The sequence below is a fragment of the Neodothiora populina genome (genome assembly GCF_041146345.1).
Source record: "Neodothiora populina strain CPC 39397 chromosome Unknown canker_contig_11, whole genome shotgun sequence".
NCBI classification, from domain to species: domain Eukaryota; kingdom Fungi; phylum Ascomycota; class Dothideomycetes; order Dothideales; family Dothioraceae; genus Neodothiora; species Neodothiora populina.
Window position 1 is genome coordinate 313,849 of NW_027191410.1, and position 27,221 is coordinate 341,069.

Consider the following 27,221-nt stretch of genomic DNA (forward strand, 5'->3'; position numbering starts at 1 on the left):
TCCATCACCACATTACCACTTCTACTCGGGATTATTGCTCCTTTGGATTGAAAGAGAAGTGAAGTGTTTCAGACGAAGATCATGGCGCCTTCACGGATCGAAGACAACGAGGTGACGGACTTCGATGCGCCACTCAAGGCGGCACCAAAGTTGGTCGCGCCTGAACCGGGTATGTTGCTAGATAAGACGTTGATTTTTGACATCACAGAAGACTAGGAGGCTCATACATGACTTCATACACAGAACACTGTCCAGGACCGGAATCCGAAAAAGCAGGCCAGGGAGATGCCTGTGCCGGATGTCCCAACCAACAAATCTGCGCCACTGCGCCCAAAGGACCAGATCCGGATGTCCCTGCCATCACAGCCCGACTAGCATCGATAAAACACAAGATCCTCGTCTTATCTGGCAAGGGAGGCGTGGGAAAATCCACCTTTACGACAATGTTGTCTCACGCATTTGCCCAGAATCCCGACAGCACCGTCGGCATTATGGACACTGACATCTGTGGGCCGTCGATCCCCAAGATGATGGGCGTGGAGCAAGAGACCATCCATGTCAGCAGTTCGGGCTGGAGTCCTGTCTGGGTGTCGGAGAATCTGGGAGTAATGAGCGTTCAATTCATGTTGCCCAATCGCGACGACGCAGTAATTTGGCGAGGCCCCAAGAAGAATGGACTGATCAAACAATTTCTCAAGGATGTTGAGTGGGGCGAGCTTGATTATCTGGTTGTCGATACACCACCTGGAACCTCAGATGAGCATCTGAGCGTCAATAGCTATCTCAAAGAGTCAGGCGTCGACGGTGCCGTCGTCATCACCACACCTCAAGAAGTTGCCCTGCTCGATGTACGAAAAGAAATAGACTTCTGTCGCAAGGCGGGTATTAAGGTGTTGGGTATTGTTGAGAATATGTCGGGTTTCGTCTGCCCTAAATGCACCCACGAGAGCCAAATCTTCAAGGCAACGACGGGTGGTGCGCGGAAGTTGGCCGAGGACATGAACATTCCGTTCCTCGGCGCAGTACCTCTAGACCCGAGGATTGGCATGGCATGCGACTTCGGCGAGAGTTTCTTCGACGCTTACCCTGACAGTCCGGCCTGTAAGGCTCTGCGAGGAGTTGTCAAGAGAGTGAGCGAGGAGATGGGTGTGCCTGCCGATGAAATCTTCGATTCTGTCTGAGCGCCTCTTTCCAGACATTGATATACGGGATCTCTATGGCCAAGTGCCTTCTCCGCGTCGAAGCTCGTGGATTTAGTTGTGACCCGGACTGCTATCCTCTACTGCTCGACTCGGAGAGCCACCTCTACCAGCGTACACGCCGGTTGTGACGCAACAAAAACCCATGCGCTTCCTGCGCTTCCGCCTCGAGGCTTCGGAGATACTGCAGACTCATAAAGTAATCATCCCACTTCTGGCCGATATCCTGGGCTTCCTTGATGCAGGCTTTCGGAGACAAGACGACTCGCACGTCAATTTGCCGTAGCGTATTTCTCAAGGTCTCTACAAGATGGAATACCTGCAGCGCGACATTCGCTCGCTTGACTGGGATTATCATGATTCCCGGAACCTTTCTTAGTCGCGACTGCGGTTCGCAAGCCATCGTCTCAGTACAAACTCTCGCACTTTGTACTGGCGCAGAATACCACCGATATCATCTTTGCCCACAGCTTTGATGGCAGCCAGGGTGGGAACCTCGACGTAACAGATGACAAGGCTTTTCCTCACCTGACTCTGGACCCTGTTCACACAATGGAACCACCACCAATCCCGGGACTGCTTCTTCTCTGCGTCGGGAGCATCTGCAGCGTACTCGGGGACGATGATGACGGCGAATTCGGCGTGAGAGAAGACAGGGCCTCTGTTGTAGAGCATGTAATCTGCGGAGAACTTGACGCCTGGACGCACAACCCAGCCTAGCGAGCGGTAGTGGTGGTAGACTGCATAGTTGAGCAAGAAGGGATCATCCGCCCGCAGTGTTGATAGATCCAATGCAGGAGGGAAAATTGAATGTGTCCAAGAGAGTGTGAACAGATCTGTGGTGGTGATTGGAGCCATGTCGGGTCCTTTGCGGATCTCGAGCACACCGAGAGCATAGGAGAGGAAGAAAGCCTCCTCGAGACTCAGTTGCAGATGTTCTTGGTTGACGTCGACGATGGGTTCTTCGGGCACGAATAAAGCTTGATCCTTCTCCTTCTTACCGGTTGCCTTTGTGATAGTAGATGTGTCCTCTTGTCCGGTAACAGTAGCAGTGCTCTCTTGTGCCGGGACTGCAAGGGTTGTCTCCTCTACGGCGGTAGCCGCAATCTCCTCTTGCATATTAGTAGTAAGATCCTGCTCTTGCACTTCAGAAGTGGAGGTCGTCTCGACATACTGTGCCTGCCAAGGGAAGACGTGAGAAAGAGAACTATGACTGGTCCGAGACGACACCTCCTCCGCCGAGGCCTGTCTCTCCGCCGTCGAAGCACTCCCAGGCCTCTCCAACTGTTCTGCAAGCGCTCGTTCCTGCCTGAGCTGCAACTCAATCTGCTCCCTCTCCAACCTCGCCCTCTCAAGCTTAAACATCTTCCGCTCCTCACGTCTCTTCCTCGTCGCCTCCTCCGCCGTGCCCCCACCCCCTACCCCTCCAGCTCTCAACCTCGCCTTCTCAGCAGTCAACCAATTCGGCTCACTTCGCGACAGCGTGCCCTTTCCGAAGAACCCCATCTCCCACAGCGCACGCACGTGCACTGGGTCAGTGATATGCACCGAGCGCGTCTCAGACGAGAAATACCCCACATACGGCGCTGAAGCATGCGAAGACGGGGGCTGAAAGAAGTGTCGGACCAGGGTCGCGGCGATTCGGAGCAAGGAAAGAGGAGAGTGCGGGATGAAGGCTGGAAGGGGGTAGGTCTCTAACGGCAGGGGTTTGGCGTGGATTTTGGCGTAGTTTGGTTTCTGGAAGCGTTTTCTGGGCGGTCGGGCGGGTTCGTCGCCGCTGCTGGCTATGCTGGACTTGGACTCTGTGGGTTTGGCGCTGTCGGTTGGCTTTTCGACTGCCGTGATGGGTTGGATCGGGTCCGCCATTGTAAGGTGGTTGGATGTGTGTGTGTGTCGATCTTTTTTCTTTTGCTCTTCTTCTTCTAGCTCTTTCCTTTTCAAATACGCATGGCAGTAGAGGGAGGCTAGAGGACTGCTCTCTTTAGTGATGAGGGACCCGACAGCGCGAGTCCAAGACACGCACGCGCAAACACTGAGACTGACTCTGAATAAAACCCAGCGATTTTTTCATGTCACGATAAATAATTCCAAGAAGCCGCCGCCGCAATCGGCAATAATCATATGTGGGGAAGAAGGAAGACGGAAAACCGCAGCTCGGGCCAACTTTCCTAGTCGCATGAAGGAATAGCATCATTCAGGTACTGTACAAGTAGCTTACGGACGTCTCGAATTAGAGCTGCACTTGTCTCTCGGCTGTGCACCTCTTTGTATGTCAAACAGTACTTGCGCATAGATATACTTCACCGTCCCTGTTTTGCAAAACAGAACACAAGCCCGATCGCGTCGCAGTACGATACAACAACAGCATCCCCCCAACCCCCGCGCCAACCGCACACATATCCAATGGACGACCCACCTCTGGCCTCTCTATCCCTGACCCACGTCCACTACGTGAGCGCCCGCCCCATTCGTCCTACGCATAAAGTGCCAAAAGCAACATCAAGCGTCTGACCCTCCGTGTGAAAACAGAACCCGAACGACCCCCTCTCCCACGCCTCCGCCTGGCTAGCCCTGGTCCCTCAGGCGCTGTGCATCACCTATGCGACTCTGATATGGAGCACGCGCGAGGCCGAGGTGCTGCTGATGTTCGGCGGGCAGATGGCGTGCGAGGCTACGAACTGGGTGCTGAAGCGATTGATCAAAGAGGAGAGACCGCATAGTGAGTCCCCTTTCTCTTCTACTTTCCTGCGCTTTGTGAGGCTGACGATCGATCCTCGAGTCCACGGCAAAGGCTACGGAATGCCGTCCTCGCACGCTCAGTTCGTCGCTTTCTTCTCTGTCTCCTTGACGCTTTTCTTGCTGCTTAGACATAACCCTCATGCACCCGGTGCTTCGTCGACGCATATCCCGACTTCTGTGTTTGAGCGGCTTGTGCTCTCTGTGCTGGTCCTTGGGGGCGCATTCGCTGTGGCGCAGAGCAGGATCTATCTCAACTACCATACCCCGAAACAGGTCCTTGTTGGATGCGCTGCCGGCACTGTTTTCGCATTGGTTTGGTTCGGCGTCACGACTTATCTCAGGCGCGCCGGCTGGGTGGAGTGGGCTCTGGATTTCGCTGTGGCACGGTACTTTCGCATCAGGGATCTTGTTGTCAATGAGGACCTGGTGGATGCTGGATGGGAGAGATGGCAGCAGCGGAGACAGAAGAGGAGTAGTGGTGATCTGCAGGCAAGGAAACGGTCATGACAGAGCACCATATAGTCGCTGGCTTTTATGCAATTTTTTGGTTTGTTTGTCATAAAAAAAAGAAATTAATAAGAGTAAGGTAGGTGATAGAAACAAGAAAAACGAGGGAGAACAAAATTCGTTACTATCTGAGCCGTTCCACCACCCGCAACACACTGATCATGAAAGTGATGAGCCAGGCGACGAGTGCGACAACCAAGACCCCGGCCAACCCTTTCTGCGAATGGCATATCTCGGCCGAGTTCGGACAGTTCTGAAACTGGGATTCATTGTCGAAGCAGGCCCATCGAGGATCGTCCAGCGAGTCGAAGGCTAAGGAAAGGTTTGATGAATAAAATACAATGAAATATAGGTCGATCAGGAGCAGTGACACCTTGGCTGTTGCACTACGTAGACCAAGACTAGAGGAAAGGAGAAATTAGTGTGCAAAATAGAACAATAGAACCAAAAAGAAAACTTACGGTTTGCTCAGATACTCATCCCAGGTGATATAGCATATGTATGGTACGGCGATGCTATCCAAGATGATGGCCATGTACGTCGAAGCGCGCTTGTTGCAACTGAATCCCGAAGCGCGGGTCACGCTGTTGGCTTCATGATACACGCGGGCACCCAATCCGAGGCCGGCCAATGTGAAAGCCAGGACGGTGAGGCGGAAGACGAGCGGAACATAAGGATTCTTGAGGATGATGCGCTGGATGCGATAGAAGGTATGCCTCTGTCTCGCCGGAGACAATAACCAGTAGCCCTCTGCTTTCTCCGTCGCTTCCTCGTCTTCTCCGGGCGTCCATTCGGCGGTCATGTGAGGCATGTGCTCGTCCATCCAGGCATCTGATACAATCCTGGCGCCCTGTGTGACCCCCGGATGCGGTCCCGAGACCATATAAGGCAGCCATCTCCGCTGGTTCACGTCAATCGGCTGGTCGAGCATGGCGGGCTCGGCATCGCGCAGGTGATCCCATTTCCTGCCCGGGGCTCTGTGTTGATGCGGTGGTGCCGGAAGGTAGTGATGGCTCGCCGGCATGGCGGACGAAGGCGGCAGTAACCGATGGTGCTGTCCAGAGGCTCCGTCGTCCTCGTCGTCATCATCGTCTTCTTCGGTGCGGACCCATGGCGGTATTGAGCGAACGACTCGATTGTCGTCGCTGGGCGAATGGGAGGGCTGGGCGGCGGCGGTATTTACGGTGGTGGTGGTGTTGGTGGTTGTGGCGGCGGGATCGGTGGGTAGTAGTACGCGAGGGGGAGAATGTTCGTTATTTACATTGATCGTCGTCGAGAGTGAGTCGCGCGCGGCTGGCTGCATCGCCGCGCTACAGGTCGGGGCAGAGGGGGCGGTGTGTGTACAAAAGAAAAAAAATGCAAATAATGAATGAGAAAAATGACTACGGCCGTCGGTAAGGGTGAAAGCGCAGAGTGCCAGACGCACACATTGTCACTGGTTTCTATCACAGTCTGGGTTTCCCTGGGAGCGGGCCTGGCCTGGGAAGCTGAAGTGAGCACCGCACCGCCTGCTCTCACGCCTGCTGCGGCTTCACGCTTTCTCTCTCTCTCTCTCTCTCTCTCTCTCTTGTGATGAGGTACGTGCGGCGTCTTATGACCTAATTACTGCGACCCCGTAGCGCAGTTCATAAAGCATGATTTGCAGCGATCGCCCGTTGCCGTTTCGTTGATGGGGATGATGGCAATTTGAGCTTGATTTCCTCGTGCTTGGCGGGTATTGTCTTATGCAGTAATTAGTGCATTGAGCATCGCAATAATACTGTGATCCGCAGGGTCAGGGAGCTTGGTGAGGCAGCCACATGTCAGGCATCAGTACCCTGGCTCCAGTGCTGCCTAACGTTTCTACCCCAGTCCGTTCCTGCTTGTCAAGCAATTAATCGTCAGTCATCCTCACCTTACTTCACTTATCCTTGTTCGCGTGCGCCACTCTCGACACCACCGCCATCACTGCCTCACCGATACCGAGTTACACTTATCGGCAACTCCTCGTCTGCATTAGCACAGAATACAGGAATCCCACAGGAATCAGTCCATCCAACCAACCCGACTACCATCGCACTCACCATGGCCTCCCCTGCTGGAGACGATGCGACCGATGCGCAGAACGAAAAGGTCGCATTCAGATTCTGTCACGAATGGTATGCTTTCTCACACTCAAAAGAACCATAACAACGGAACGAACAAAACTGACCGCCCCCTAGCTCCAACATGCTCTACCCCCTCGAAGACAAGATGCTGAACCAGCTGATCTTCCGATGCCGCAACTGCAACTGGTCCACCGAAGTCGGTCCCACCTGCATCTACAGAAACGAGCTCTCGGGAAACGTGTCGGAAACCGCCGGTGTCATCCAGGACGTGGCCTCTGATCCAACGGTTGGTGATCCCATCCCCGACTTTTGCACCCTTTGCGGCGAAGCCATCCTCTGTCCCACCTGCGGCGAGCCCACAGACGGCGGCCAATATCTTGAGGTTGAAGAGCCGCCTGAAGACGAAGACGAAGACGATGACGACCAACAAGTCGGCGCAGAGAGAGAAGAGCGGGAACAGCAGAGACATATGAACCCGTCTTGATTTTGTGTCGCGTTCTGTTTTTCTTAGCAACAGCACGCTGACTTGAAACCACGCGACAAATAGCTGCCTCATGTCGACAGGGAATGTCCGAACAAGAGATGTGGTGCGCGGGACGCTGTCTTTTTCCAGAGTCAGCAACGTAACGCCGAGACGGGAATGGTATGTGCTTGCTACCACGCAGATGCTGAGAAGAGACCTGCTAATACTGCGCGCCAAAGAAACTTTTCTATGTATGCTGCGAGTGCAACAGAATCTGGACCGAGGCAAATTAAAATGAAACGATGAATTTGATTGATTTAAAATTGGGGGATTATGGAGCAGGGAGTCTTGCAGCACTTACAGGCGTTCTTGAGCTTCAACAAAAGCCAACTTCTCGACCGCTGCCCTTCTCTCTACTCTGTCTTAGACTGATGGTCCCGACACGGTTTCTCTTCGACTGGGGCATCGGGAACCCTATCGCACTTGTCCATCTGGCCAAACGCCCACTTATCCGCCGCCCAATGATCTTCCGCATCAAACTCCTTGAGATAATCCCAATCCTTGTCGTCCCCGTCCTGACTCATCTCCCAACCCCCGCGATTCTCTTCCTTCAATCTCGGCACATCTCCCAGGTTTCCGCCTTCGCTGTCCGGACCTTTGATCGCCTTGATGTCCTTGACCTCAGGATACTTGCCGCGAAAGGGCGTGTCGATGTAGTATTCGGGGCCGAAGTGGGTGTACGTGTGGTTCTGCTTGCCGCCCTTGGGTTCGAGCGTCTTGTGCGCGAGCTTGTGGGTAACGCGATGGTTCTGTCCCTTGGAGGATATGTATTTCGCAAAGGCCTCGTTGCCTGCTCGGGGGGAGTTGTACGTGTACTGTATCTCCATCAGTTGTGGCTCAGCGCAGCCTGAAAATCACGAGGAAACGACGATCAAAGCAAGGATAGACCAATGAACAGAAAAGAAAGCGCAACGTACAAGAGAAACCTCCACATCGCGCCGTCTCAACCACGCAGCCGCGACCGCACCCAGCGTGCCCCCTCTACTGTGCCCCGTGACGACAACATGCCCATACATCTTGACGGCAAGATTCAACATGGCCGACATCTGCTCCTTGACGTCGTCCCACACTTTAAGCATCAGCGGGTCGACCTCACACCCCTCACACATACCCGGCACAGGCGCCATCTTATCCTCGTCGACTTTCTCTTGGTTAACGGTCACAGAGGCATTATACGGGCGTTCATTGACCCGTCCCGCAAACGACAGAATCGACAACTTGCGGCCGTGGTCGACGCCCACATATCCGCTGACGGCATAATCGCCGTAGTCCTGGAAATTATAGATCGCGGACGTATTACTCGCCGAAACGATGGCACACGGAGCGCCACCACCTTCTTCGCAATACAGCGGTTTGAGCACTTTGTCGGCCGTGTAGTCCTGGTTCGAGGCGCAGTAGGCCGCGACGGCGTAGTGCGAGAAGACTTCGAGGTTTTTGTAGGTCTTGTGCGTTACTGGTTTCGGTGTCGAGGGATCCGACGAGGAGTCGACGCTTGCTTGGGTCGTGCCGGAGGTGTCGTGACCGTTGATGGAGATCTTGAATACCGAGCCTGGGGGCAGGGAGCTTGCGGTGGCTGTGGCTAGGAGGCTCAAAAGGGAGGCTGTGAGATGCATGGCGTAGAGGACGTGCATCTTAAAGGGGTTGTCAATTTGATTGGCCTTGATGCTTGGTTCTTGATCAGACCTGATGTGCCCAGGACGGGGAAGATTTCTTGAGAATGACAGCGAGTATGTGTGGGATTATATATATACGAGAGACGAATCGATCATGTACAATAAGCCATGGGCTGCAATAAGCGGAGGGTCACAAATTATACTTAGCTGTAGACCCGATATTCGTGCGAGCTTAGCAAAGCCTATTGCACAACAAGCTACAGCCTGGCCAATCAACCTACCGCTTATTTGTATGACAATGTCCATATGCCGTTGATTTTGGCAATTGGACACATGAGTGCTACTGCTTCTGCCGCCGCCATCGCTATCACCACGACAGACGTTAGACACAGGTCTTGGCGAGTGTGGCATTAGATAGTGATGAAATCGTTTGCACTTGCGCGCCAGAGGAGAAAAGGGAGGCCAAGTTCGGATCACATGCAATAATGGTGGTCCTGTGTGTGGGGTATCTGAGCCGTAAGTGAGACAAATCACCAGCCATATTTGCTGCCGCCCTCGGACTTGTTCCTTTTACCCTGAGCCCAAGCATCCTCAAGGGCCTCTTTCTGTGACGAGGCAGCATTGACGAGCTGCTGCAAGCTGTGCTTTCCGGGTGCAATGGCCTTGACCGCTCTGTGCTCCTGGGCTTGTCCCTGTTGGCGTAGCAGTTCATTGGCCGAGTATTCCTGCTCCATATCGAAATGCATGATCTTGGCATTCCCGCCGTTCCTGTTCCGGCCGAACAGTTGACGGCGTGCCGATTCTGGAAGATTCAGGTCCTCAGCCAAAGCGTCGAGGGAATTTGAGTTGGTAGATTGCGGCGCTTGCGTCTGTTGTTGAAGCGTCGATGATCCTGTATTTGTCTGTGTCTCCGTATCCCTTGACTCTGCGAGTAAGGGCTTGTACTCTGCAACAGGGTCCACACTTCCAGCTGGGCTTTGCACCGGCTCTTCCTGCGTCACAGAAAAGAGGGAGACTTTTTCTTCTGCGGCGGTGGTGCGACAGGTGCCTTTTCCGGGACTGCAGAAGGGACTGACTGGCTTTCCGAAGGGGCTGGACTACCGGTGTCCGGAGAAGCTATTGCCGAAGCCTTTTTCTTGGGTTTTCTGTTCGCAACAGAGAGCGGCTTGAACCTCATTGCATTACCAACGATCTTGACTTCCGTCGGTTTCTCTTCTTCTGCCGCAACGGTAGGAGCTTGTGCGGGAGCTGGGTCTGGCTGCGATTCTGTCGTATCTGAAGTTGCAACAGGAAGATCGGGCTCCACTCTTTCTCTGCTGAAAGCCGGTTCTGCGCCTGTCCTAAGATTGATTCCAGATGCGAGTCCGGGCTTTTTGGCTTCCGCTGTCCGTTTCGGCGCTGGCAGAAATGAATTGAACCCGCCGAGCGTTCCGGCGCGCGCCTTCTTCGCTGGCCGTTCGTCTTCTTTCTGATTTTCGTCAGGCTTGAGCGTGGGCAGGTCGACTTTGATCTTTCTGGCTCCAGATGGGTCGACAACTTTTTGGAATCCTGACTTTGCGGTACGGGTCGATGTAGGACCTGGGGTTTTGGCGGGAGAAGGTGCCTTAGGCGCATCGTCGTCTGAGCCTTCGCTGTCTGAGTATCCTACGAGACCCATAGTGAGGATGCCCCGGAGGCTATCGGAAAATGGGAGTTGTATTGAAGATATGAAAGATGAACAAACACACAGTGATGGTGGATGACGAACGTCTGTGCATTGAGTATCTGTAGGTGGAAGGAGTGATCATCACCGCCCCCAGACTCTGGCCAAGACTTTCCGCCATGGTCCGAGCTCGTTGGTTTCACCGTTCCAGGAACAAGACGCCCGGATTTTCGCATCCATGTTGGATTTTTGCGTAGATTAATCTTTTTTCTATCCCATTTCTATCCACAACAACATCAGTCACAATGAGTGTCGCACAAATCAGCCTGGCTCTGCCAGCTCTCACCGAGGCATGGTCCGCCGAGAAGGACTTCAAGCCCATCGGCCAGCTCTCTGGCTCTGTCAGCCGCAGCATCGAGCCTGTTGGCCCTCACTTTTTGGCCCACGCCCGCAGAAGAATGCACAAGCGCACTTTCTCCGAGGACGACCGCATCCAGGCCGAGAAGAACGTCAAGAAGGTCGAGGAAGAGGACGAGGGAGAGATCAGCGAGCCTGAGGATCCCATGATGCTCGCGCGCGACCCCAAGGACTGGAAGGTGTGTTTTATCTTTACCATTTTATATTTTCCATGTACTAAGACGGCAAACAGAACCAAGACCACTATGCCGTCCTCGGTATAACCAGATACCGTTACAAGGCCACCGACGAGCAGATCAAGAAGGCCCACCGTCGCAAGGTCCTGAAGCACCACCCCGACAAGAAAGCCGCCTCCGGCGCCAACGAGGACGACGGCTTCTTCAAGTGCATCCAGAAGGCCACCGAGGTCCTCACCGACCCCGTCAAGCGTCGCCAATTCGACTCCGTCGACGAGGCCGCCGACGTCGAGCCCCCGTCCAAGAAGGAGGCCCAGGGCAAGAACTTCTACAAGCTGTGGAACAAGGTCTTCGACAGCGAGGCCCGTTTCTCCAAGATCCAGCCCGTGCCCAGACTCGGCAACGAGAACAGCACGCGCGAGCAGGTCGAGGAATTCTACAACTTCTGGTACTCGTTCGACTCGTGGAGGACCTTTGAGTACCTCGACGAGGACGTCCCCGACGACAACGAGAACCGCGACCAGAAGCGGCATGTCGAGCGCAAGAACAACAACCAGCGCAAGAAGAGAAAGACCGAGGACGTCGTGCGTCTCCGCAAGCTCGTCGACGACTGCCTGGCCCTCGATGAGCGCATCAAGAAGTTCAAGAAGGAGGAGTCCGCCCAGAAAAACAAGAAGAGACTCGAAAAGGAGGCCGAGGCCAAGCGTGTCGCCGAAGAGAAGGAGAAGGCCAAGGAGGAGGCCGCCCGTCTCGCAAAGGAGAAGGAGGAGGCCGACAAGGCCGCGCGCGCCGACACCAAGAAGACCAAGGAGGCCGCGAAGAACGCCGCAAAGAAGAACAAGCGTGTCGTGCGCGGCGCCGTCAAGGACGGCAACTACTTCGCCGACGGTGAGGCCAGCCCCTCGCAGATCGAGAACGCCCTCAACGACACCGACCTCCTCATCACCAAGCTCGAGGTCGAGGATCTCGCTTCTTTCTCTGCCAAGCTCAACGGAAAGACTGGCGCCGACGTCAAGCCCATCTTCCAGGAGCAGGTCAAGAGCCTTGTCGATGCCGGCAAGCTCAAGGACGGTGAGCTCAAGTCTCTCGCTTGAAGGTCTTTTGTGTTGGTTAGAGATATATATATTAGACTGGCGTTTCCTTCTGATGTTTGTATATGACACAATGAGAAAAAGCACTGGTTATCACGTTTACCATACATTCCCTTTGTATTATGATGTTAGTATTACCCGTCGTTCAATTCCTGATCGCCCGACTTTTGTGAATGGATTTAGACTTAGTGAAGTGATATTGAAGAGTTTTTTTTTTGTGTTATTTGACGTTTACCCTTTTCGTACGAAAGATGAATCAGCAACTACGGCATCATGCATCTCAACGCTCAATGCATCTCACCTTACTTGTCCCACGTCTCGATATCCTCATCGATTGACCGTATTGATCAGAGTTCTGGCGCAAGGTTTCCAGCCGACTCCACTGCGACCTTGAGCGCGCGGGAATGTTGGTGACAGGGGCAATGGATCAGGACGGTCTTCAATCCACCTCGGCAGGTAAAGAAGTTGGAGCAAAATATAAGAGGCCGTTTTCAACCAGGGATAGCAGCCAGCTCTCTAGAGTTCTCGGAGCTCAACTCAGCCATCAATCCGCCCTTGTCCCGCCTCTTCTCATCCGCATCTAGTTTCCCCTGCACGAACTGATGCAGAGTCTTGACCTTCTCGTGCGCGACCGTTGTGCAATTAAGCATCGTCAACGGATCCACCGGCGCGCCGCCATATTTAGCAATCTGACACACTTCCCCATGGCGATTCATGGACACGACGATCTCGCCCTCGCGCACGTTTTCCTCGGCCAGGTTCGCGTCGATGAGCACGATCTCGCCGTGCTCGTAGTAGCTGAATGTGACGCAGAAGGGGTGGTGTTGCATGGCCAGCTTAACGGGCTCTCGCTCCCGGATGTCGTAGACTGTGACGTCTTCGCCCTCGACGGACACGTCTGGTCGTCGGAAGTGTTGCAGGGCCGCGATCAGCGCAATGCAGCAGGCGTCGATGAGCCCGCCGTCGTGGTCCAGCACGTGTACGTCGGCGCGGAGTGCGAAGCATTTGCTTCCTGCTACTATACATAGGGACTCCGTGTCTAGGGCTCCGGAGCGGCGGATGGATTTCTCCAGCAGGCGCGACAGGAGGATCTCGATGTCGGTCTGGCTATTGATGTTAGGGTTAGGCTATGTATTTCGAGAAGAGGTTGCTTGATTTTTGAAACAGTAGGATGTTATTGTGGGACTGTACGTCGAGAAACAAAGACGTACCGGCCAATCTCGAACGCTGGTGAGGCCATTGGTGAGAGCTCTGTAGATATTTGGAAGATGCCATCGAATTTGCGGTCCGGGAATGGCGTCGTCACTTCGGCTGACACTCTCACGACAACTCTGTTTTATGTCAGATCAGTATTGCTCATCTCCAAGCAATTCTCCCAATAGGTAGTGACAAACTTGGTTTTCCCTAATTGAACATTGACCACGCCATATTCTTCGCCAAAATCCAAGCTCAGGTTGCGATATGCGTCGAAAGCACGACCATCGAGTCGTATGTTCTCGCGTAGTGCTGATGCGATGAACTCGCGCTCGTTGAGCGACAGTTCTACTTCTCGGGGCATTGAGTTTTCTGTTATCGTGTCTTCATACAGAAAATTTATTGATTGTATCGAGCAAGTCTGTGACGTCTGTCTCATAGATTCTCGGGGGTGAAGGACAAACGCCGCAACTGCCGAGGTTTTGCCAGGTAGGCAGAGGGGACAGTTCAGTCGGCAAGGCACTAAAACATCAATACAAGTGTGGGATGGTGATGACATTTATAGGCTGCACAGCAAGCAAGTAAAGATTGAAGGAAGACGATGAAATTCATCAACACAAGAAGTCCAAGCCTTGATCCCTGGTCTGCAGTGAGCTTCCTCGTCTGCTGGTATCAATTGTCTCATGGGAACAGTAGCTAAATAGTTTGTCGATAGATCGGAAAGAAAAAAGGAGATATACGTAGGTCTGATCGTCGAGCCAGTTACAAGGCAGTACCGCGTTCGAAAGACTCTCTGATGTCGGCAGTATACTTGTTGTAGAATCTGGCCAGTTTTTGGTTGAACTGCAGGATAGTCAGTATTGGCGCACAACAACATAAATTGACGCAGCAATATTAGCAGCGACTGGCCTAGACTTACCTGCTTGTTCTTGTCGTTGATATAGGTGACATCGGCATCGTCTTCGCCGCCCTTTCTGTTCCTCCTATTCTTATTCCTAACTTCTTCCTGCTTTCGGATCTCGCCAACAAGCTTGTCGACAGCCTCCTTAGACGGCTTCTGTGAAACAAAATCTGTGCTGTCGGCGGTCGAGTAAAAGGTGCCGTCCCTATCGACGGCGATCAACTCTCCGTCCTCGGTTTCTACCACTTCCAAGCCCCCACTAGCCGTAGCTCTCTCGATGAGATTCCTCTTTTCCTTCTCGTAATTCTCGCGATCGGGCTTCATTTCCTTGAGTTGACGCTTATACACTTTGTTCGCCTCGCCACTGTAATCCTGGAATGCATTGTTCGCCTTGTTTCTGGCCTTCTTGCTGAGCTTGCGATCCCATTTCTCTGATTCGTCGATAGTCCAGTCCCAGGCGCGTTTGCGCTCGTAGTCTTCTCCTGCGTCTTCGGTATCGGCTTTGAGCAGCTTCTCGGCGGCAATGTCGCGTTTGCGTGAAAGCGATGAGAGAAGGCTTGGGTCCGTGGTCAGGCGTGCGGTTTCCGTCACTGTGGCTTTCTGATTCGCGGCGCGAGAGTCGTTGTTTCGTGCTCGAAGGGCGGCAAAACGTGCTAGGCGGTCTTTTTGAGGATCTGACTTGCTGGCGGTGCTTGTCGTCGGTGTTGATGCTTCTGATGGCGCTCCTTCTGCCTCTGCGTCTGCGGCGGCATCTTGTAATTCTGTCTGGGCTTGCGCTTCGGCTTGTTTCCGCGCTGCGTCTTCTTCCTTTTCTTCTTGTACGTCTTCGGCAATGTGTTCTGCGGTCTCGGTGGATTGTGGTTCGGCCTCTGCAAACCTCCTCTTAGGTGGTTCCGCTTCGTCTTCCGGCCCAGGCGAGGATTTGCGCTTCAGTGTTGTGGGCATTCTGTGTGTGACAATGGCAGTACTGTTGCTACTGAAGTGAATGACAGGAAGAACAGGAGACTGTGTTCGGGATATGTTGAGATGGACGACAGGAAGTCTTATTTGAGTGGTGTGGTGATGAGAGCAATAATAATTGTGCTTCTGAAGTGATGGAGTTACTCCACACTAACTACATCACCGTACCTTGGCTTTACATCTATACAAGCACCCTTAAGCATACACCAACCCCGCCTTGGTCAATGAAGTGCATGATTCCCTGGACAAGACAACAACACAACAGGATACACAACCAAGGCCAAAGTCGAGGAACTACTACAAAAGGGACTCGAAAAATCATTCAACATGTCAACAATAGCCTCCCCTCGTCCCTCAATAAACCTCTCCCGACGGACCTCGACATCATCAGCGGCGACAACAACCGCACGCTCCCCCTCAGTCACACGAACGCCCTACCCTCCGCCGCCTGCACCCTCAACAACGCGGCGCAACCGCGCTGCCTTGCGTGAGTTCTACGGTCTCAAAGAACAGGAAAGAGACAAGGCAGCGGCTGCGTTTGCAGCAGAGAATGGCGTGGTCGCGGATGATAAACTGCCTGAGAGCGAGATTGATAACCCTGGATTCGATGCCGACAAGTTCGTCAAGGATATCATGGACAAGGAGGGGCTGGAGGGGATCATGAGGACTGAAGCCGAGCTCGTCAGTGGTATGTTTGCCTTCCGACCTATCTCGTCCCTATTTCTACAGCTATAATGTGCGCGTATTCGTGAGAGAAATTATAAGGCAGTGTGAGAGACGGGCTAATCGATCATGGACGACATTCAGAGATCAGAGGTCTAGATGGTGAAAGAAAAGCATTAGTCTACGATAATTATTCTAAATTAATCGCTGCTACGGATACCATCCGAAAGGTATGCCGGCATCCTTGTTCTATGATATCTCTTCTCGCTGTTTAATGATTGGAATCAGATGCGCACAAACATGGACCCGTTAGCCCCGACGACATCGACTCTGACTCCAGCAATATCCCATATAGCAGAGACGGCAACCTCCTTGTCCGAGTCTATCAAGAAGCTGGCTCCGCAGATCCAGTCAGATGCATTTCTGGCGGAGGAAAGACGAGTAAAACAACAAGAAACTGTCCGGTATCTTTTGAAGACGCCAGATCGACTTAGAAGACTGCGACAAGAGGGTCATATCGAGAGTTCGCGCAAGGACTGGGAAGACGTCAAGATCCTGCTGGAAAAGCTAAAACACGTCAAAGGCACCGATGTGCTTCGCAAGCAGTGCGAGGAGGTCATGGGTGCTGAGGCGGGCACTTGAGCATGGTGGAGCAATGCTATTAGTCTGTGCTTAATGATGAAAGGTTGCGCCTTGTCAGAAAACGCGGAATTCCGGTCGCAAATCCGAACTCTGATCCACAATCAATGCGTCGGTCAAGGGACCCTGCCGTATCTTGGCAGAGCTGTTGTGTTCATGATCAGATACGGTACCTATTTTAATGTACCTTCACTATTGATCCCCCGTGGTACTGAGATATACAGTGAGGGACCTTGAGACTCCTAGTCACGCCTTGTGGTAAGTCCACCTGTCCAATGATACCGGAGATGTATGAAGCTAAGGTCCTGGATGTAAAAAGGCCTCTACGCCACGAGGTCACCCACACTCTCAGGCCACTCGCTGCCCCAAACTAGTGCTCTATCTCCCCAGCGACTGGGATGTGGTGCCAGAAACCTGATCCTTTTCCGTGTCTCGTCGACTTCGGCAACATAGACGAAACCCATGACGCAACTATCTCGTACGCTTTCGACGCTCGCATTGCCGGGACAGAACTTGATGGCCAGAATGCTGTTCAAGAGAGCCTGGGAGGCTGAGTCGAGGCGCTGAAGAAACATTGAGGAGGCCTGGAGGCTTTGCGCTTCGATCTCGTCTTCATCCATCCCTGGGGCGAGATTGAGATTCTGATTGTTGTTGGCGTTGGACGAGGCAGATTGCGACGCAGAAGAAGGATCGATTGCTTTGTAAATTGACAGATCTGCAAAATCCCACCATTGTCCGTGAGGGTTCAGAGGAAGTTTTGATGAGTCGCCGAAGAAGTAGGATTTGACCTGCTGGTGCGATAGTTGGCGCATAAATGCTGCGTCGCGGGTTACTGCACCGCCTGTTGTGCTAATACGGAAAACATGCACGATCTCGTCAGGAGATTTTGCTGTTGTTTGTTGTTGCTGTTGCTGCTGAGTGGCGAAGCGGCGAACCATGTCGTTGTAGAGCCGTTCTGATCCCATAGTCAGCAATATTGAGATGCTGAACTCGGAGATTATGTGCGCTAGAGTGTCGTAATTCGTTTTCGGGTTGTTGATGCTCCCCGGTGTATCTATGATTATCCCGCTGTCCTTCGCTGCTCGGTCCTCTTCTAGCCTGCTCGTCACTGCTAGTGCGGCTCGTGTCACAATCGGCTTGAACATATTCGTTGAGGCCACCTCGGGAGATGCAAACGGATAGTGATAGATCAGGGGCGTCTTGACAGGGTTATAAGTCGGCCCTGAGATGGGACTCGTTCCCCAGCCACCTCCACCACTGGAGTCTTCAATGTCCATCATGCTACTCATTGTCACCGCGGTAAGGGCACTGGGTATACTCAGTAATCCCTCTCTTGGGTCGAGGTTGACGACTGTCGGGGTCCTTCCGCTCTTCAGTGCCCACGCGGTGAGGCATTTCACGAGGCTCGATTTCCCGCTGTGATCTGGTCCGACCACTAGCACGCGTGGACCTCCATTGCTTGTCTCTGGTGTTGCTGATGCGCTGGCTTCATTTCTTGCTGTCTCGAGCATGCCGTGTACGTTCAGCCATTCGACCATAGCATCGGTCTCTGACCCCACATATTCACTCTCCGCTTCCCCCTGGATCTCTAATGCGCAGCCATGCCATGTAAAGACAGCTCCCTTTGTGCCTCCACTGAAGGTATGTGTTGCGCTGGGTGCCAATTCTGTTCCAAACAGCTCAGCTGTACCACGTAAAAGTCGTATCGAGTATGTCCGTGTCAGGCCAACCTCGAATCGCAGTTCACTTCGCGGTGGGAGCTCTTCTGTCCGTGGAGGGAGCGAGGATGGGGCAGGTAGATTCGTCGACTGAGGTCCATTGGTCGACGAAGGGTCTGGAGTCGACGCTGAAAGTGACAGACCGGGAAGTGAGAGGCCTGGTAATGCCATTGTGTGTCCTTTTGTCTTTCTATAGCATTTCCTTCTTCTGTATCATGTGATTTCTCGAACTGTAGGCTCGTTCTGTGTCTGCGAATAGGACAGTGTTGATGCGTGAAGCGTCGAAAGCAGATGTGGGGTCATTTGCGCAATCGAATTGAATTATTTAATTAATGACTCTAAAGTATTGTTTCCCCAAGAAAACACTGAACTGACGTTGGAGGGGGTGGACCGTGAGTCAGCTGCGAGACAGTCATACCATATTGTACTCTACAATACTTTTATGCCACTGTATTGGTGAGTCAAGCAAAGAGATATTTATTATAAGTCAGTAGTCGTCGTTTCTCTGTTGCTCTTCCATCTACCATATCATTAACTGGTAGGATTGGACCTGTAGCACTGCCCCACACTTCTTTTCCAGTCCTCGCTCTTTCTTTGCTCTTCATAGTCATACCCTCTTTCCTAAGAAAAATACTCCAAGATGCCCTCGAGAGAAGAGACCGCCTACTTTGGCGCAGGACCTGCCCCTCTCCCCACCTCGGTACTAGAGAAGGCCTCTGAAGTACTCCTCAACTACAACAATGGTGGTATCGGCATAACGGAAATCTCCCACCGCAGCGCCGACGCCACTGCGATTCTCGAACACACAAAGTCGTGCCTGCGCCAATTGTACGACATCCCAGAGAGCAAAGGACCCGATGGATACGAGATCATCTTTCTCCAAGGAGGTGGCAGCGGAGAGTTCAGTGCGAGCGTCTACCACATGACCAGCCTATGGGTCGGCCGAAGACAGGCACAGATCAAGAAGAGCCTCGGCGAGGGAGCCACCGACGATGCTGTCTTCGAGCAATTGCAGCAGGAAGTCAAGAAGTTGCGTCTGGACTATCTCGTCACTGGCTCATGGTCTCTCAAGGCCTCCCAGGAAGCCGCTCGTCTGGTCGGTGCTGAGCACGTCAACGTAGCTACTGATGCGCGCAAAGCAAGAGACGGCAAATTCGGTGTCATTCTCTCGGAGAAGGAGTGGTCGCTTACGCGAAACAAAGACGACAGCGCCATGGTCTACTTCTGCGACAACGAGACTGTTGACGGAGTCGAGTTCCCTTCTTTCCCTTCCACGCTCGCTGACTCGGGCTACGAAGTGGTCGCCGACATGTCCTCCAACTTCCTCTCTCGCACAGTCGATGTCAAGAAATACTCAGCCATTTTCGGAGGAGCTCAGAAGAACGTTGGTACAGCTGGCATCACCATCGCCATCATCAAGAACTCTCTCCTTCCTCCTGGCGCCGAATTTCCCAAGGCGGAGACATTGAGAAAGCTGGGTCTGCCTGTCGGACCTATTGTCCTCGACTGGCCGACCATCGTCAAGAACAACTCTCTTTACAACACACTTCCCATTTTCGACGTGTGGATCGCAGGACAAGTTATGCAAGGCCTTCTGGACCGAGCCGCCGACGGTGCAAGAATTGCAACCCAACAGACCGAGGCAGAGAAAAAGGCTTCGCTGATCTACGGTGTTCTTGACAAGCACAACAGTGTCTACCAAGTCGTACCGGACAAGTCTGCTCGGTCGCGCATGAACATCTGTTTCAGAATCGGCGGTGCAGAGGACAGAGACGCCAAAGAGAAGGCATTCCTCTCAGGCGCCAACGAGAGGCTGTTGCTAGGGTGCAAGGGTCACCGCAGCGTCGGTGGCTGCAGAATCAGCAATTGTAAGTCGATTTCATCTTGTTTCCGAATCCCTCGACCATCTTTGTACTCGCTCGTCCAGATTGGAGGCAACGATTGCTAATATCTTTGCACTATACAGACAACGCCGTAACCCTCCAGCAAGTCGAGAAGTTGGTTTCATACCTCGAGGAGTTTGCTCAGAAGCAACGAGTTGCTTGAGAGTCATTGTAGACCGTTATTCTTCTAGATTTGCATTGCCAAAAATCAGTTCGCATCGAGGCGTCAGAGATACCGACCACGCAAAAGGAAAGTAAAGAATAGGTAAATGATTAGTAAATGAAAAGTCAAAATAGCAAAGATTCTTGCCTTGTCTCTCTCTTTCTGTCGTCTGACTTCGAACGCGTTGTGAGAGGTTACACTGCTGCCAATATCATAAAGGTAGACTACGACGCTCCCCATTATTTCCTGCGTAAGACTTACCTTATTGCTCGGATATCGATATCGAAGTCGAGCATAGTGGAAGATCCTCCTTCCATGACCTGCTCAGTGGTCACACGCTTCTACGATCGGCATATGCAAAGCACTTAATGAACATAGTCAAGTAATATATGCATACGCGAAAGCACGAAACACTGCTGAACATTGGGCGACCCTGGCCAATCTTCACCAGAGGAGAGCTAATAATTGACCTGCTTTAGGGCTGGCGTCCTGGAGGATCGCGTTCTCACGAAACACCGTTACTATAGCGAATAGGAAAGCATGGCTATGTCGTTGGAATCCGTGATACGTCGACAAGCGAGGAGAGCATGTAGTAGATAGTAAGACCTTCAGGAAAAGTAAAGGTCGGAGAGCCGAGCGTGACGGAGTTGTCAAGCAGGTGTATCGTGATCTAGTCTGAACAAGGGAGTGAACAATTAGGTGACCAAGCCTACAAGAAATCATGACAGAAGCTGCTTAATTGACGTGCTGCGAGAACATTGTAAGACATTCTATATCTGATGCGAATGGCATAAATCCTAGTGTTATCGACGTTATTTCTCGAAACCACCATTATTATGTTGGAATATGCAATGCCATGTTTGGCGGTACGAATGCAGTCCAACACAAAAACAACCAGGGTCACGAAGAAGAAGTACACGGCCGGCCAAACCCCGGGACTGGTCAATCCCGACCTCCGACCTCCGTCGTGAGCAGTCAAGAAAGTTATACAAGCAGCGCAACGCAACGCAGCGCAACAGCGACAGCAGAAAGTCACACACCGTCCACGCCCACACAAAAGACCATGTTACTGCTACGACTACGCTCAGCACTCGCAGGCGCCCCGCAGCCTTGTGTGTCGACGATCGAGACGGCACTCTCAAACCTCAGGGTCTCATCACCACCAATCCGCCTCAGCAAACCCGTGACTGCGGTCCGTAACTCGACGAGTTTGGCTCAGGGTCGAGCCAACGGAGCCAAAGACGGAGCGGGAAAGAGATTGGGAGCGAAGAAGTCAGGAGGTACGTTTTTGGACAACGGAGAAAAAGCAGACAGGGCGCAAGCGTTGCACTGCAGCATTGCCTGCATTCCACAAAAAGAGAACAGGACTAATCCACCGTCTCATCAGAACAATACGTGATACCCGGCAACATCATATTCCGGCAACGAGGCACACACTGGTTCCCAGGCGACAACGTCGGCATGGGCCGCGACCACACAATCTACGCCACGCAAGCCGGCTATGTGAAATACTACAAGGACCCTCTGCGGCACCCGAAGCGCCAGTACATCGGGGTCGTGTTCGAGCGTAGCCAGACGCTACCGCAGCCGCCCAACGCCGTCAGGAGGAGGAAGCTGGGCATGCTGGCGTATCAGATGGCGGAGACTGCGGAGAATGTGGTGGCGGAGAAACAGAGTATTGTTGGCCAGAAGGCCGTTGCTACGTTGAGGCCTGGATATCAGTACAGACAGGCGAATTGGGAGATTGGTCGCGCGGCAGAGAGAGCGAATATTCAGGTCGAGCCGTTCAAGCCTGGTGATCGATTTGCTGCGTGGCGGAAGACGGCGATAAGGAAGGCGAAGAACGCGGAGAGAAGAGGTTTGGGAGGGCGCAAGAGGTAGAGTTACCCCAGGAGGGATTGATAGAGTGTAGTAAGACAAAAATGTACTTTATATATGGATATCTTTATATATGGATATGCATCAAAGAGCTTATGCTTCCGGTCAAGAATCATACAGTCTGATTCAGTAAGGGCGAAAGTGAATCTCTCGGTATTGACCCATTTTCTATTTGTTTTCATACAATAATATACAACGCACTTCAACCGAGATCATCGCAGACCCAGAGGGTTCAGGATCTTCTCCTTTGCGATGCGAGTGGCGGCTTCTCCGCCACGATGCAGGGCGACTGCGCCGACGATTGAGTACAAAGTGTGAGCGAGCACGACGTGAACACCAGAGCTTTCCAGGTCATCCGTCTAAAGATTGAGTCAGTACGGAGATGAAACACGCGTAGAAGAAGCAAAAGACTGCTGACCTTGCGCGGTTTCCACCTGACAACCTTCTCCAGTCCGTAGGATTGAGCAACCTGTGCCAACCTGTACTTGTCGAGCGTGTCTGACTTGGCGCTCGAGGTCAAGTTATCGAGTCCTTTTAGGGCCGGGTGGGAAAGTGACGGCGAATGAAGAGCCGACGAAGGCGCATTGAGCAGTGCCAATGAGCACTGAAGATCCACTATTCTCTTGCCTGTCGCCAGCGCATCAGCAAGCGATTTCCTTTCACTCTGAACAAATGTTACGAACCAAGATATGCCAATCTGTCATTGAAGCCTCTCCGTGCGTGATCGAAACTCTTGTGTGTCACTGCCAGCCACTTCAATTCCTCGGGCAGCATGCGGTCTCCGTCCTTTCCTAATAGCCTCCGGTAGGCATTGTCCAGGACTTCGGGGCTCTCGTTCACGAGGAAGGCGGGCTGTTGTGGAGCGCGGCGAGTGCGGACGGGCATGGCCATGGCAGGAGGAGTGCGCTGCCATCTCGGCACTTGTGCAGCGGGGGCTTCTGCATCATGCGATGCAAAGGATGTGGCGGCGGTGGAGAAGGAAGGGTGCTGCTGATGCTGGTGTTGTAAGGGTTGTGCAGAGCGAGTAGAGCGCAGACGAGCCTTGCGAGCGACAGGTCGGGTGCACGTCCGCGCTGCACCGAGGATGGAGGACGATGAGGATGATACGATGGTGCTCATCTTGTTGTTGGACAGCCGCAGGGGTGGAAGTGGTCGTCGTGAATTACTGCGAATGGCCAGCTTATTCCAATACAAAGTTCAGATGCAAGTCGGCTACTTTTGGACTTTGTCACTCTGTACCTGTGTTTTGAGGACTGCGGAACACGAAATCCTGGCGTGAATTGTTCAGAACGACTCTTCGACTCTTCGACTCTTCGACTCTTCGACTCTTCCTCTGCCCCGCGTATCGCACGAGAAAGTCACAGGCAAGGCACTAACACCCACGCGGAAGGCACTAAGACGCTCAAAGTTCACTGGCTCTGGCCGACCTCGGCAGCTGCTCTACAGTATCCAAAAGATATGAAGGCAGGGAACTGACTACCGTCACTGTACCTTTGCTTCCACTTTATTCATGTCACCCGTCGGCTAAACCGAGACCCCTCATCTTCACTTCCCTCTATCCTATCAGTCTCGAAGATCTCGTGCTCTCCGGCCTTCCGTCCTCTTTTCGGCTACCTCGTCGGTCGTCCTCGCCCTCGTCCTCGTCGTCATGTCTTTCTCTCTCCGTCCTTCAACGGCGCGAGCTGTCTTCAGCGCATCCTCCTCAGCTTCTACTCGTCCTTCTTTTGCTTCTAGACCGCTGCTGGCAGCAATTGAGCAAAGACGCAGAATGGCAGACTTCAACAAGATCAAGGTCAAGAACCCCATCGTCGAGCTTGACGGCGATGAGATGACCCGCATCATCTGGAAGGATATCAAGGACAAGGTGATTATTTCCGTTTCTGTTTCCGGATGTGACTCATATACTGATTTGCGAGTAGTTCATTCACCCGTACGTTATATCGCGAACAAAGCATGTGGAAGCTTTGTATGATTGACACTCAAAAGTTACCTTGATGTCGACCTCAAGTACTACGATCTTGGTCTTCCCTACAGAGATGAGACCAACGACAAGGTCACTTTGGATGCAGCAGAGGCTATCAAGAAGTACTCTGTCGGTGTCAAGTGTGCCACCATCACCCCCGACGAGGCCAGAGTGAAGGAGTTCAAGCTTAAGCAGATGTGGCTTTCGCCCAACGGCACCATCAGAAACGCCCTGTAAGTTGCATTGGACTCTGAATGCGCCAACTGTCCCGAGGCTCGGCGCGCTGACATTGCTTAGTGGCGGTACCGTCTTCCGTGAGCCCATCGTCATCCCTCGCATTCCCCGTCTCGTGCCCGGCTGGAAGAAGCCCATCATCATCGGTCGTCACGCTTTCGGCGACCAGTACAGGGCCAAGGACCGCGTCATCGAGGGTGAGGGCAAGCTCGAGCTCGTCTTCACCCCCAAGGGCGGCGAGCCCGAGAAGATCGAGGTCTTCAACTTCGAGAAGCACCACAAGGGCGGTGTTGCGCAAACGCAATACAACACCGACGAGAGCATCTCCGGCTTCGCCCACGCATCTTTCAAGCTCGCCATTGACAAGAAGCTCCCTCTATACATGAGCACCAAGAACACCATCCTCAAGAAGTACGACGGTAGATTCAAGGACATCTTCCAGGACATCTACGAGAAGGAGTACAAGGGCGCGTTCGAGGCCGCCGGAATCTGGTACGAGCACAGACTCATCGACGACATGGTCGCCCAGATGATCAAGAGCGAGGGTGGTTACATCATGGCCCTCAAGAACTACGATGGTGACGTCCAGTCAGACATCGTCGCTCAGGGTTTCGGCTCTCTCGGTCTCATGACTTCCGTCCTCATCACCCCCGACGGCAAGACCTTTGAGGCCGAGGCCGCCCACGGAACTGTTACCAGACATTTCCGCGAGCACCAGAAGGGCAACCCCACGTCGACCAACCCCATCGCTTCCATCTTCGCATGGACCCGCGGTCTCGCCAAGCGTGGTGAGCTCGACGGCACCCCCGAGGTCACCAAGTTCGCCGAGAGCCTCGAGGAGGCTTGCGTGCACGTCGTCAACGAGCAGGGCATCATGACCAAGGATCTCGCTCTCGCTTGCGGCAAGAAGGGCAAGGACGACTACGTCACGACCGGCGAGTACCTCGATGCTGTTGAGAAGCGCATGAAGGCTGTCCTTTCCGCCAAGTTGTAGAGAATTTATTCAGGATGATATTGTCTTCATGTGGGAAAGGAGAAAGGAGGATGAGATTTTTATATAACGACATGTACAGATAATTTTACAAGAAGATGAGCATAGAGAATTACAAAAACCCTAGACTCCCTACCGTCCTGCTCCCTTTAATCTTCGACGGCTCGTGTCGTAGTCGTACTTGTCTTCAAAGCATCAAAGGTCTCTTATATTGTCCCCATGTCCATTCACTAAGTTCACAAAGACACGATAAGAACTAAAAACACAAGAAATCCTCGTCCAAAGAGTAAACATTACAATCTTGTTTTTTTAAATTGTTAAGGAATGATGATTTTCATGAATTTTGATAACTTTCTACTTTACAATAGCCTCTGTGGCCGCCATAGTTGCCTGTTCTATTTCGGTCGAGCGAGATCAAGATGAAGTTGTCGTCGTCTTCGTCGTCGTCGCTATACGATTACCCGACGTAACAGTCCTACTAAAGCCACGCACAATGTAAAGAAGCAAGACCTAGCTAGACAGCTCGGCAGTGTTATATTACTTGTAAACTAGATCCCAGAGATATTCGATCGAAAGAATATCCACGGTAAAGAAAATGTATATCATGAAGGACGGTCTATTCGCAAACGACCTTGACTGCAGCTTTCATCATGTGATTTGTTCCCATCATGCATCATCATCATCGTCACTGCTGACCTCCTCTCCTGCCTCCCTAGCCTTCTCCTTGCGCCTCCTGATTCGTTCTCGCTTCTTATCAAGTAGCTTCCTCAGATTCTTAGCCACACTGAACGTCCCACCCGTATCAGTCCCACAAGCCGCACACGCCTTGCCTCCCTTGGACTTATGTCTCTTGAGCGCACACGCCTCGCAGAAATAATGCCCACACTTCGTCACGACCGGCTGCCTGTAAGGCTCCTTGCAGATTATGCACGCGAAAGGAATGTTCTCCAACTTGGCCTCCTCCTCGCCATCACTCTCGTCCTCGCCATCCCCAGCAGCCTTCGTCGACCCCGCCGCACTCCCAACCACAACCCCCTGCAGCTTTTTCCCTTTCGTCACCTTCTCCCACTCTTTGTCCAGCTGCCACCCCTGCTTGTAGTCCTCGCGCGCATGCAGGAACTTGCAGCTGTCTCCGAACCCACAGAAGCCCGTCTGCTTGTAGTCCTTGCAGACGTCGGGCGCGAAGTCGGTGACGGTGATGGTGCGGATGTTGGTCGGCGCCTTGACTGGGCCGACGGATTTGGCGGCGCGCTCGGGGTTCTTTGCGATGAAGTTGTCGTAGGCGGCGGCGCCTTTGTATGTGCCACTGGTGCTGGACTGCTCGTGGGATGATGGTGTGCCGCTGGCTCGTCGTGGGACGGCGGTAGAGGACTTTAGGGATGGGTCCGCCGCGCGGTCGAGTTCGACCCAGTTGGACTCTTTCGTGGCGTCGTCGAGCTGCGTGATGGTTGCTGAGCGGTCGCCCGCGAATGATGTCGATTTGCTCAGGTCTGTCTTGACGCCGTTCTGATGCTGCGCTGAAGATGTCGTGATTCCTCCCTTTCGACGTCGCTTGACTCTGGCGCCGCTTTCGTCTTCGCTCGAGTAGTCTGAGCCATCTGATTCCGACGGCGGTGTCGCGGGTCGCTTCTTGATGTTGCTGGTCTTGCTGCGCTTTTTGAACACGACTGGATGGACGTCAGTCATGTTGACTTGTGATACTGATTGTCTGGTTGATCAGGATCTAAAAGTGCTGGACGGCGTTGTGTCGACAATTATAAATGTATGACATGGGGTGTTTGAGGTTCACGTGGCGTTGTGGCTGACAAATGTGGCTGGAGGCTACCAACTTCACTTCCGAATCACGGTCTAGGACTTGCTTGCATAACAAAACTAAGTAATTACATATTCCCACATACTCATTATCCCCATCAATTCGTTCTCGACTTGAAGAGCCATAAGCATAAAAGAAGAAAGAAAGAACCCTGTGAAAGCACACTACCACGGCTGACCGCTTCGACCAAGCCGCCACATGTGTCCTGGCCCAATGAAAATGTCCAG

The 27,221-nt window shown here is 52.9% G+C and overlaps 17 protein-coding genes across 19 annotated transcripts; 8 read left to right on the plus strand and 9 right to left on the minus strand.

Moving 5' to 3' along the window:
• Positions 1 to 81: 81 nt before the first annotated feature.
• Positions 82 to 1,181, plus strand: AAFC00_000420 (uncharacterized protein; the record flags this gene model as incomplete). Its single annotated transcript, XM_069343938.1, has 2 exons — positions 82 to 169; positions 244 to 1,181. The coding sequence occupies 2 exons, from the start codon at positions 82 to 84 to the stop codon at positions 1,179 to 1,181; spliced, it is 1,026 nt and encodes a 341-aa protein (XP_069200249.1).
• A 393-nt stretch (positions 1,182 to 1,574) lies between these two features.
• Positions 1,575 to 3,065, minus strand: AAFC00_000421 (uncharacterized protein; the record flags this gene model as incomplete). Its single annotated transcript, XM_069343951.1, has 1 exon — positions 1,575 to 3,065. The coding sequence occupies one exon, from the start codon at positions 3,063 to 3,065 to the stop codon at positions 1,575 to 1,577; it is 1,491 nt and encodes a 496-aa protein (XP_069200250.1).
• Positions 3,066 to 3,602: 537 nt separating this feature from the next.
• On the plus strand, positions 3,603 to 4,445 carry AAFC00_000422 (uncharacterized protein; the record flags this gene model as incomplete). The annotated part of the gene is made up of 3 exons (XM_069343961.1): positions 3,603 to 3,650; positions 3,729 to 3,918; positions 3,979 to 4,445. 3 exons carry the CDS (start codon positions 3,603 to 3,605, stop codon positions 4,443 to 4,445), a joined length of 705 nt encoding a protein of 234 aa, XP_069200251.1.
• Positions 4,446 to 4,569: 124 nt separating this feature from the next.
• On the minus strand, positions 4,570 to 5,748 carry AAFC00_000423 (uncharacterized protein; the record flags this gene model as incomplete). The annotated part of the gene is made up of 2 exons (XM_069343972.1): positions 4,570 to 4,846; positions 4,907 to 5,748. The coding sequence occupies 2 exons, from the start codon at positions 5,746 to 5,748 to the stop codon at positions 4,570 to 4,572; spliced, it is 1,119 nt and encodes a 372-aa protein (XP_069200252.1).
• A 761-nt stretch (positions 5,749 to 6,509) lies between these two features.
• Positions 6,510 to 7,288, plus strand: AAFC00_000424 (uncharacterized protein; the record flags this gene model as incomplete). The annotated part of the gene is made up of 4 exons (XM_069343982.1): positions 6,510 to 6,583; positions 6,647 to 6,818; positions 7,080 to 7,175; positions 7,235 to 7,288. The coding sequence occupies 4 exons, from the start codon at positions 6,510 to 6,512 to the stop codon at positions 7,286 to 7,288; spliced, it is 396 nt and encodes a 131-aa protein (XP_069200253.1).
• Positions 7,289 to 7,408: 120 nt separating this feature from the next.
• AAFC00_000425 (uncharacterized protein) lies at positions 7,409 to 8,686 on the minus strand (the record flags this gene model as incomplete). Of its 2 annotated transcripts, none has more annotated exons than XM_069343991.1 (2): positions 7,409 to 7,870; positions 7,973 to 8,686. In XM_069343991.1, 2 exons carry the CDS (start codon positions 8,684 to 8,686, stop codon positions 7,409 to 7,411), a joined length of 1,176 nt encoding a protein of 391 aa, XP_069200255.1. The 2 variants fall into 2 exon arrangements, with proteins under 2 accessions (XP_069200255.1, XP_069200254.1); XM_069348146.1 differs by having other exon boundaries at positions 7,973 to 8,182.
• A 512-nt stretch (positions 8,687 to 9,198) lies between these two features.
• AAFC00_000426 (uncharacterized protein) lies at positions 9,199 to 10,325 on the minus strand (the record flags this gene model as incomplete). Its single annotated transcript, XM_069344001.1, has 2 exons — positions 9,199 to 9,692; positions 9,749 to 10,325. 2 exons carry the CDS (start codon positions 10,323 to 10,325, stop codon positions 9,199 to 9,201), a joined length of 1,071 nt encoding a protein of 356 aa, XP_069200256.1.
• Positions 10,326 to 10,615: 290 nt separating this feature from the next.
• On the plus strand, positions 10,616 to 11,997 carry AAFC00_000427 (uncharacterized protein; the record flags this gene model as incomplete). Its single annotated transcript, XM_069344012.1, has 2 exons — positions 10,616 to 10,906; positions 10,960 to 11,997. 2 exons carry the CDS (start codon positions 10,616 to 10,618, stop codon positions 11,995 to 11,997), a joined length of 1,329 nt encoding a protein of 442 aa, XP_069200257.1.
• Positions 11,998 to 12,485: 488 nt separating this feature from the next.
• On the minus strand, positions 12,486 to 13,552 carry AAFC00_000428 (uncharacterized protein; the record flags this gene model as incomplete). The annotated part of the gene is made up of 3 exons (XM_069344023.1): positions 12,486 to 13,101; positions 13,206 to 13,325; positions 13,389 to 13,552. 3 exons carry the CDS (start codon positions 13,550 to 13,552, stop codon positions 12,486 to 12,488), a joined length of 900 nt encoding a protein of 299 aa, XP_069200258.1.
• A 398-nt stretch (positions 13,553 to 13,950) lies between these two features.
• On the minus strand, positions 13,951 to 15,034 carry AAFC00_000429 (uncharacterized protein; the record flags this gene model as incomplete). The annotated part of the gene is made up of 2 exons (XM_069344037.1): positions 13,951 to 14,031; positions 14,108 to 15,034. 2 exons carry the CDS (start codon positions 15,032 to 15,034, stop codon positions 13,951 to 13,953), a joined length of 1,008 nt encoding a protein of 335 aa, XP_069200259.1.
• Positions 15,035 to 15,376: 342 nt separating this feature from the next.
• Positions 15,377 to 16,354, plus strand: AAFC00_000430 (uncharacterized protein; the record flags this gene model as incomplete). Its single annotated transcript, XM_069344045.1, has 3 exons — positions 15,377 to 15,737; positions 15,857 to 15,942; positions 16,001 to 16,354. The coding sequence occupies 3 exons, from the start codon at positions 15,377 to 15,379 to the stop codon at positions 16,352 to 16,354; spliced, it is 801 nt and encodes a 266-aa protein (XP_069200260.1).
• Positions 16,355 to 16,674: 320 nt separating this feature from the next.
• On the minus strand, positions 16,675 to 18,240 carry AAFC00_000431 (uncharacterized protein; the record flags this gene model as incomplete). Its single annotated transcript, XM_069344055.1, has 1 exon — positions 16,675 to 18,240. The coding sequence occupies one exon, from the start codon at positions 18,238 to 18,240 to the stop codon at positions 16,675 to 16,677; it is 1,566 nt and encodes a 521-aa protein (XP_069200261.1).
• A 469-nt stretch (positions 18,241 to 18,709) lies between these two features.
• Positions 18,710 to 20,115, plus strand: AAFC00_000432 (uncharacterized protein; the record flags this gene model as incomplete). The annotated part of the gene is made up of 2 exons (XM_069344066.1): positions 18,710 to 19,937; positions 20,036 to 20,115. The coding sequence occupies 2 exons, from the start codon at positions 18,710 to 18,712 to the stop codon at positions 20,113 to 20,115; spliced, it is 1,308 nt and encodes a 435-aa protein (XP_069200262.1).
• Positions 20,116 to 21,178: 1,063 nt separating this feature from the next.
• AAFC00_000433 (mitochondrial 54S ribosomal protein bL27m) lies at positions 21,179 to 21,996 on the plus strand (the record flags this gene model as incomplete). The annotated part of the gene is made up of 2 exons (XM_069344075.1): positions 21,179 to 21,395; positions 21,503 to 21,996. The coding sequence occupies 2 exons, from the start codon at positions 21,179 to 21,181 to the stop codon at positions 21,994 to 21,996; spliced, it is 711 nt and encodes a 236-aa protein (XP_069200263.1).
• A 209-nt stretch (positions 21,997 to 22,205) lies between these two features.
• AAFC00_000434 (mitochondrial 54S ribosomal protein mL57) lies at positions 22,206 to 23,112 on the minus strand (the record flags this gene model as incomplete). 2 transcript variants are annotated; one of them, XM_069344086.1, is made up of 3 exons in its annotated part: positions 22,206 to 22,352; positions 22,412 to 22,620; positions 22,677 to 23,112. In XM_069344086.1, 3 exons carry the CDS (start codon positions 23,110 to 23,112, stop codon positions 22,206 to 22,208), a joined length of 792 nt encoding a protein of 263 aa, XP_069200265.1. The 2 variants fall into 2 exon arrangements, with proteins under 2 accessions (XP_069200265.1, XP_069200264.1); XM_069344085.1 differs by having other exon boundaries at positions 22,677 to 22,884.
• Positions 23,113 to 23,641: 529 nt separating this feature from the next.
• Positions 23,642 to 25,184, plus strand: AAFC00_000435 (uncharacterized protein; the record flags this gene model as incomplete). Its single annotated transcript, XM_069344096.1, has 4 exons — positions 23,642 to 23,857; positions 23,913 to 23,923; positions 23,980 to 24,189; positions 24,254 to 25,184. The coding sequence occupies 4 exons, from the start codon at positions 23,642 to 23,644 to the stop codon at positions 25,182 to 25,184; spliced, it is 1,368 nt and encodes a 455-aa protein (XP_069200266.1).
• Positions 25,185 to 25,847: 663 nt separating this feature from the next.
• AAFC00_000436 (uncharacterized protein) lies at positions 25,848 to 26,867 on the minus strand (the record flags this gene model as incomplete). The annotated part of the gene is made up of 1 exon (XM_069344107.1): positions 25,848 to 26,867. One exon carries the CDS (start codon positions 26,865 to 26,867, stop codon positions 25,848 to 25,850), a length of 1,020 nt encoding a protein of 339 aa, XP_069200267.1.
• Between the last annotated feature and the right edge of the window lie 354 nt (positions 26,868 to 27,221).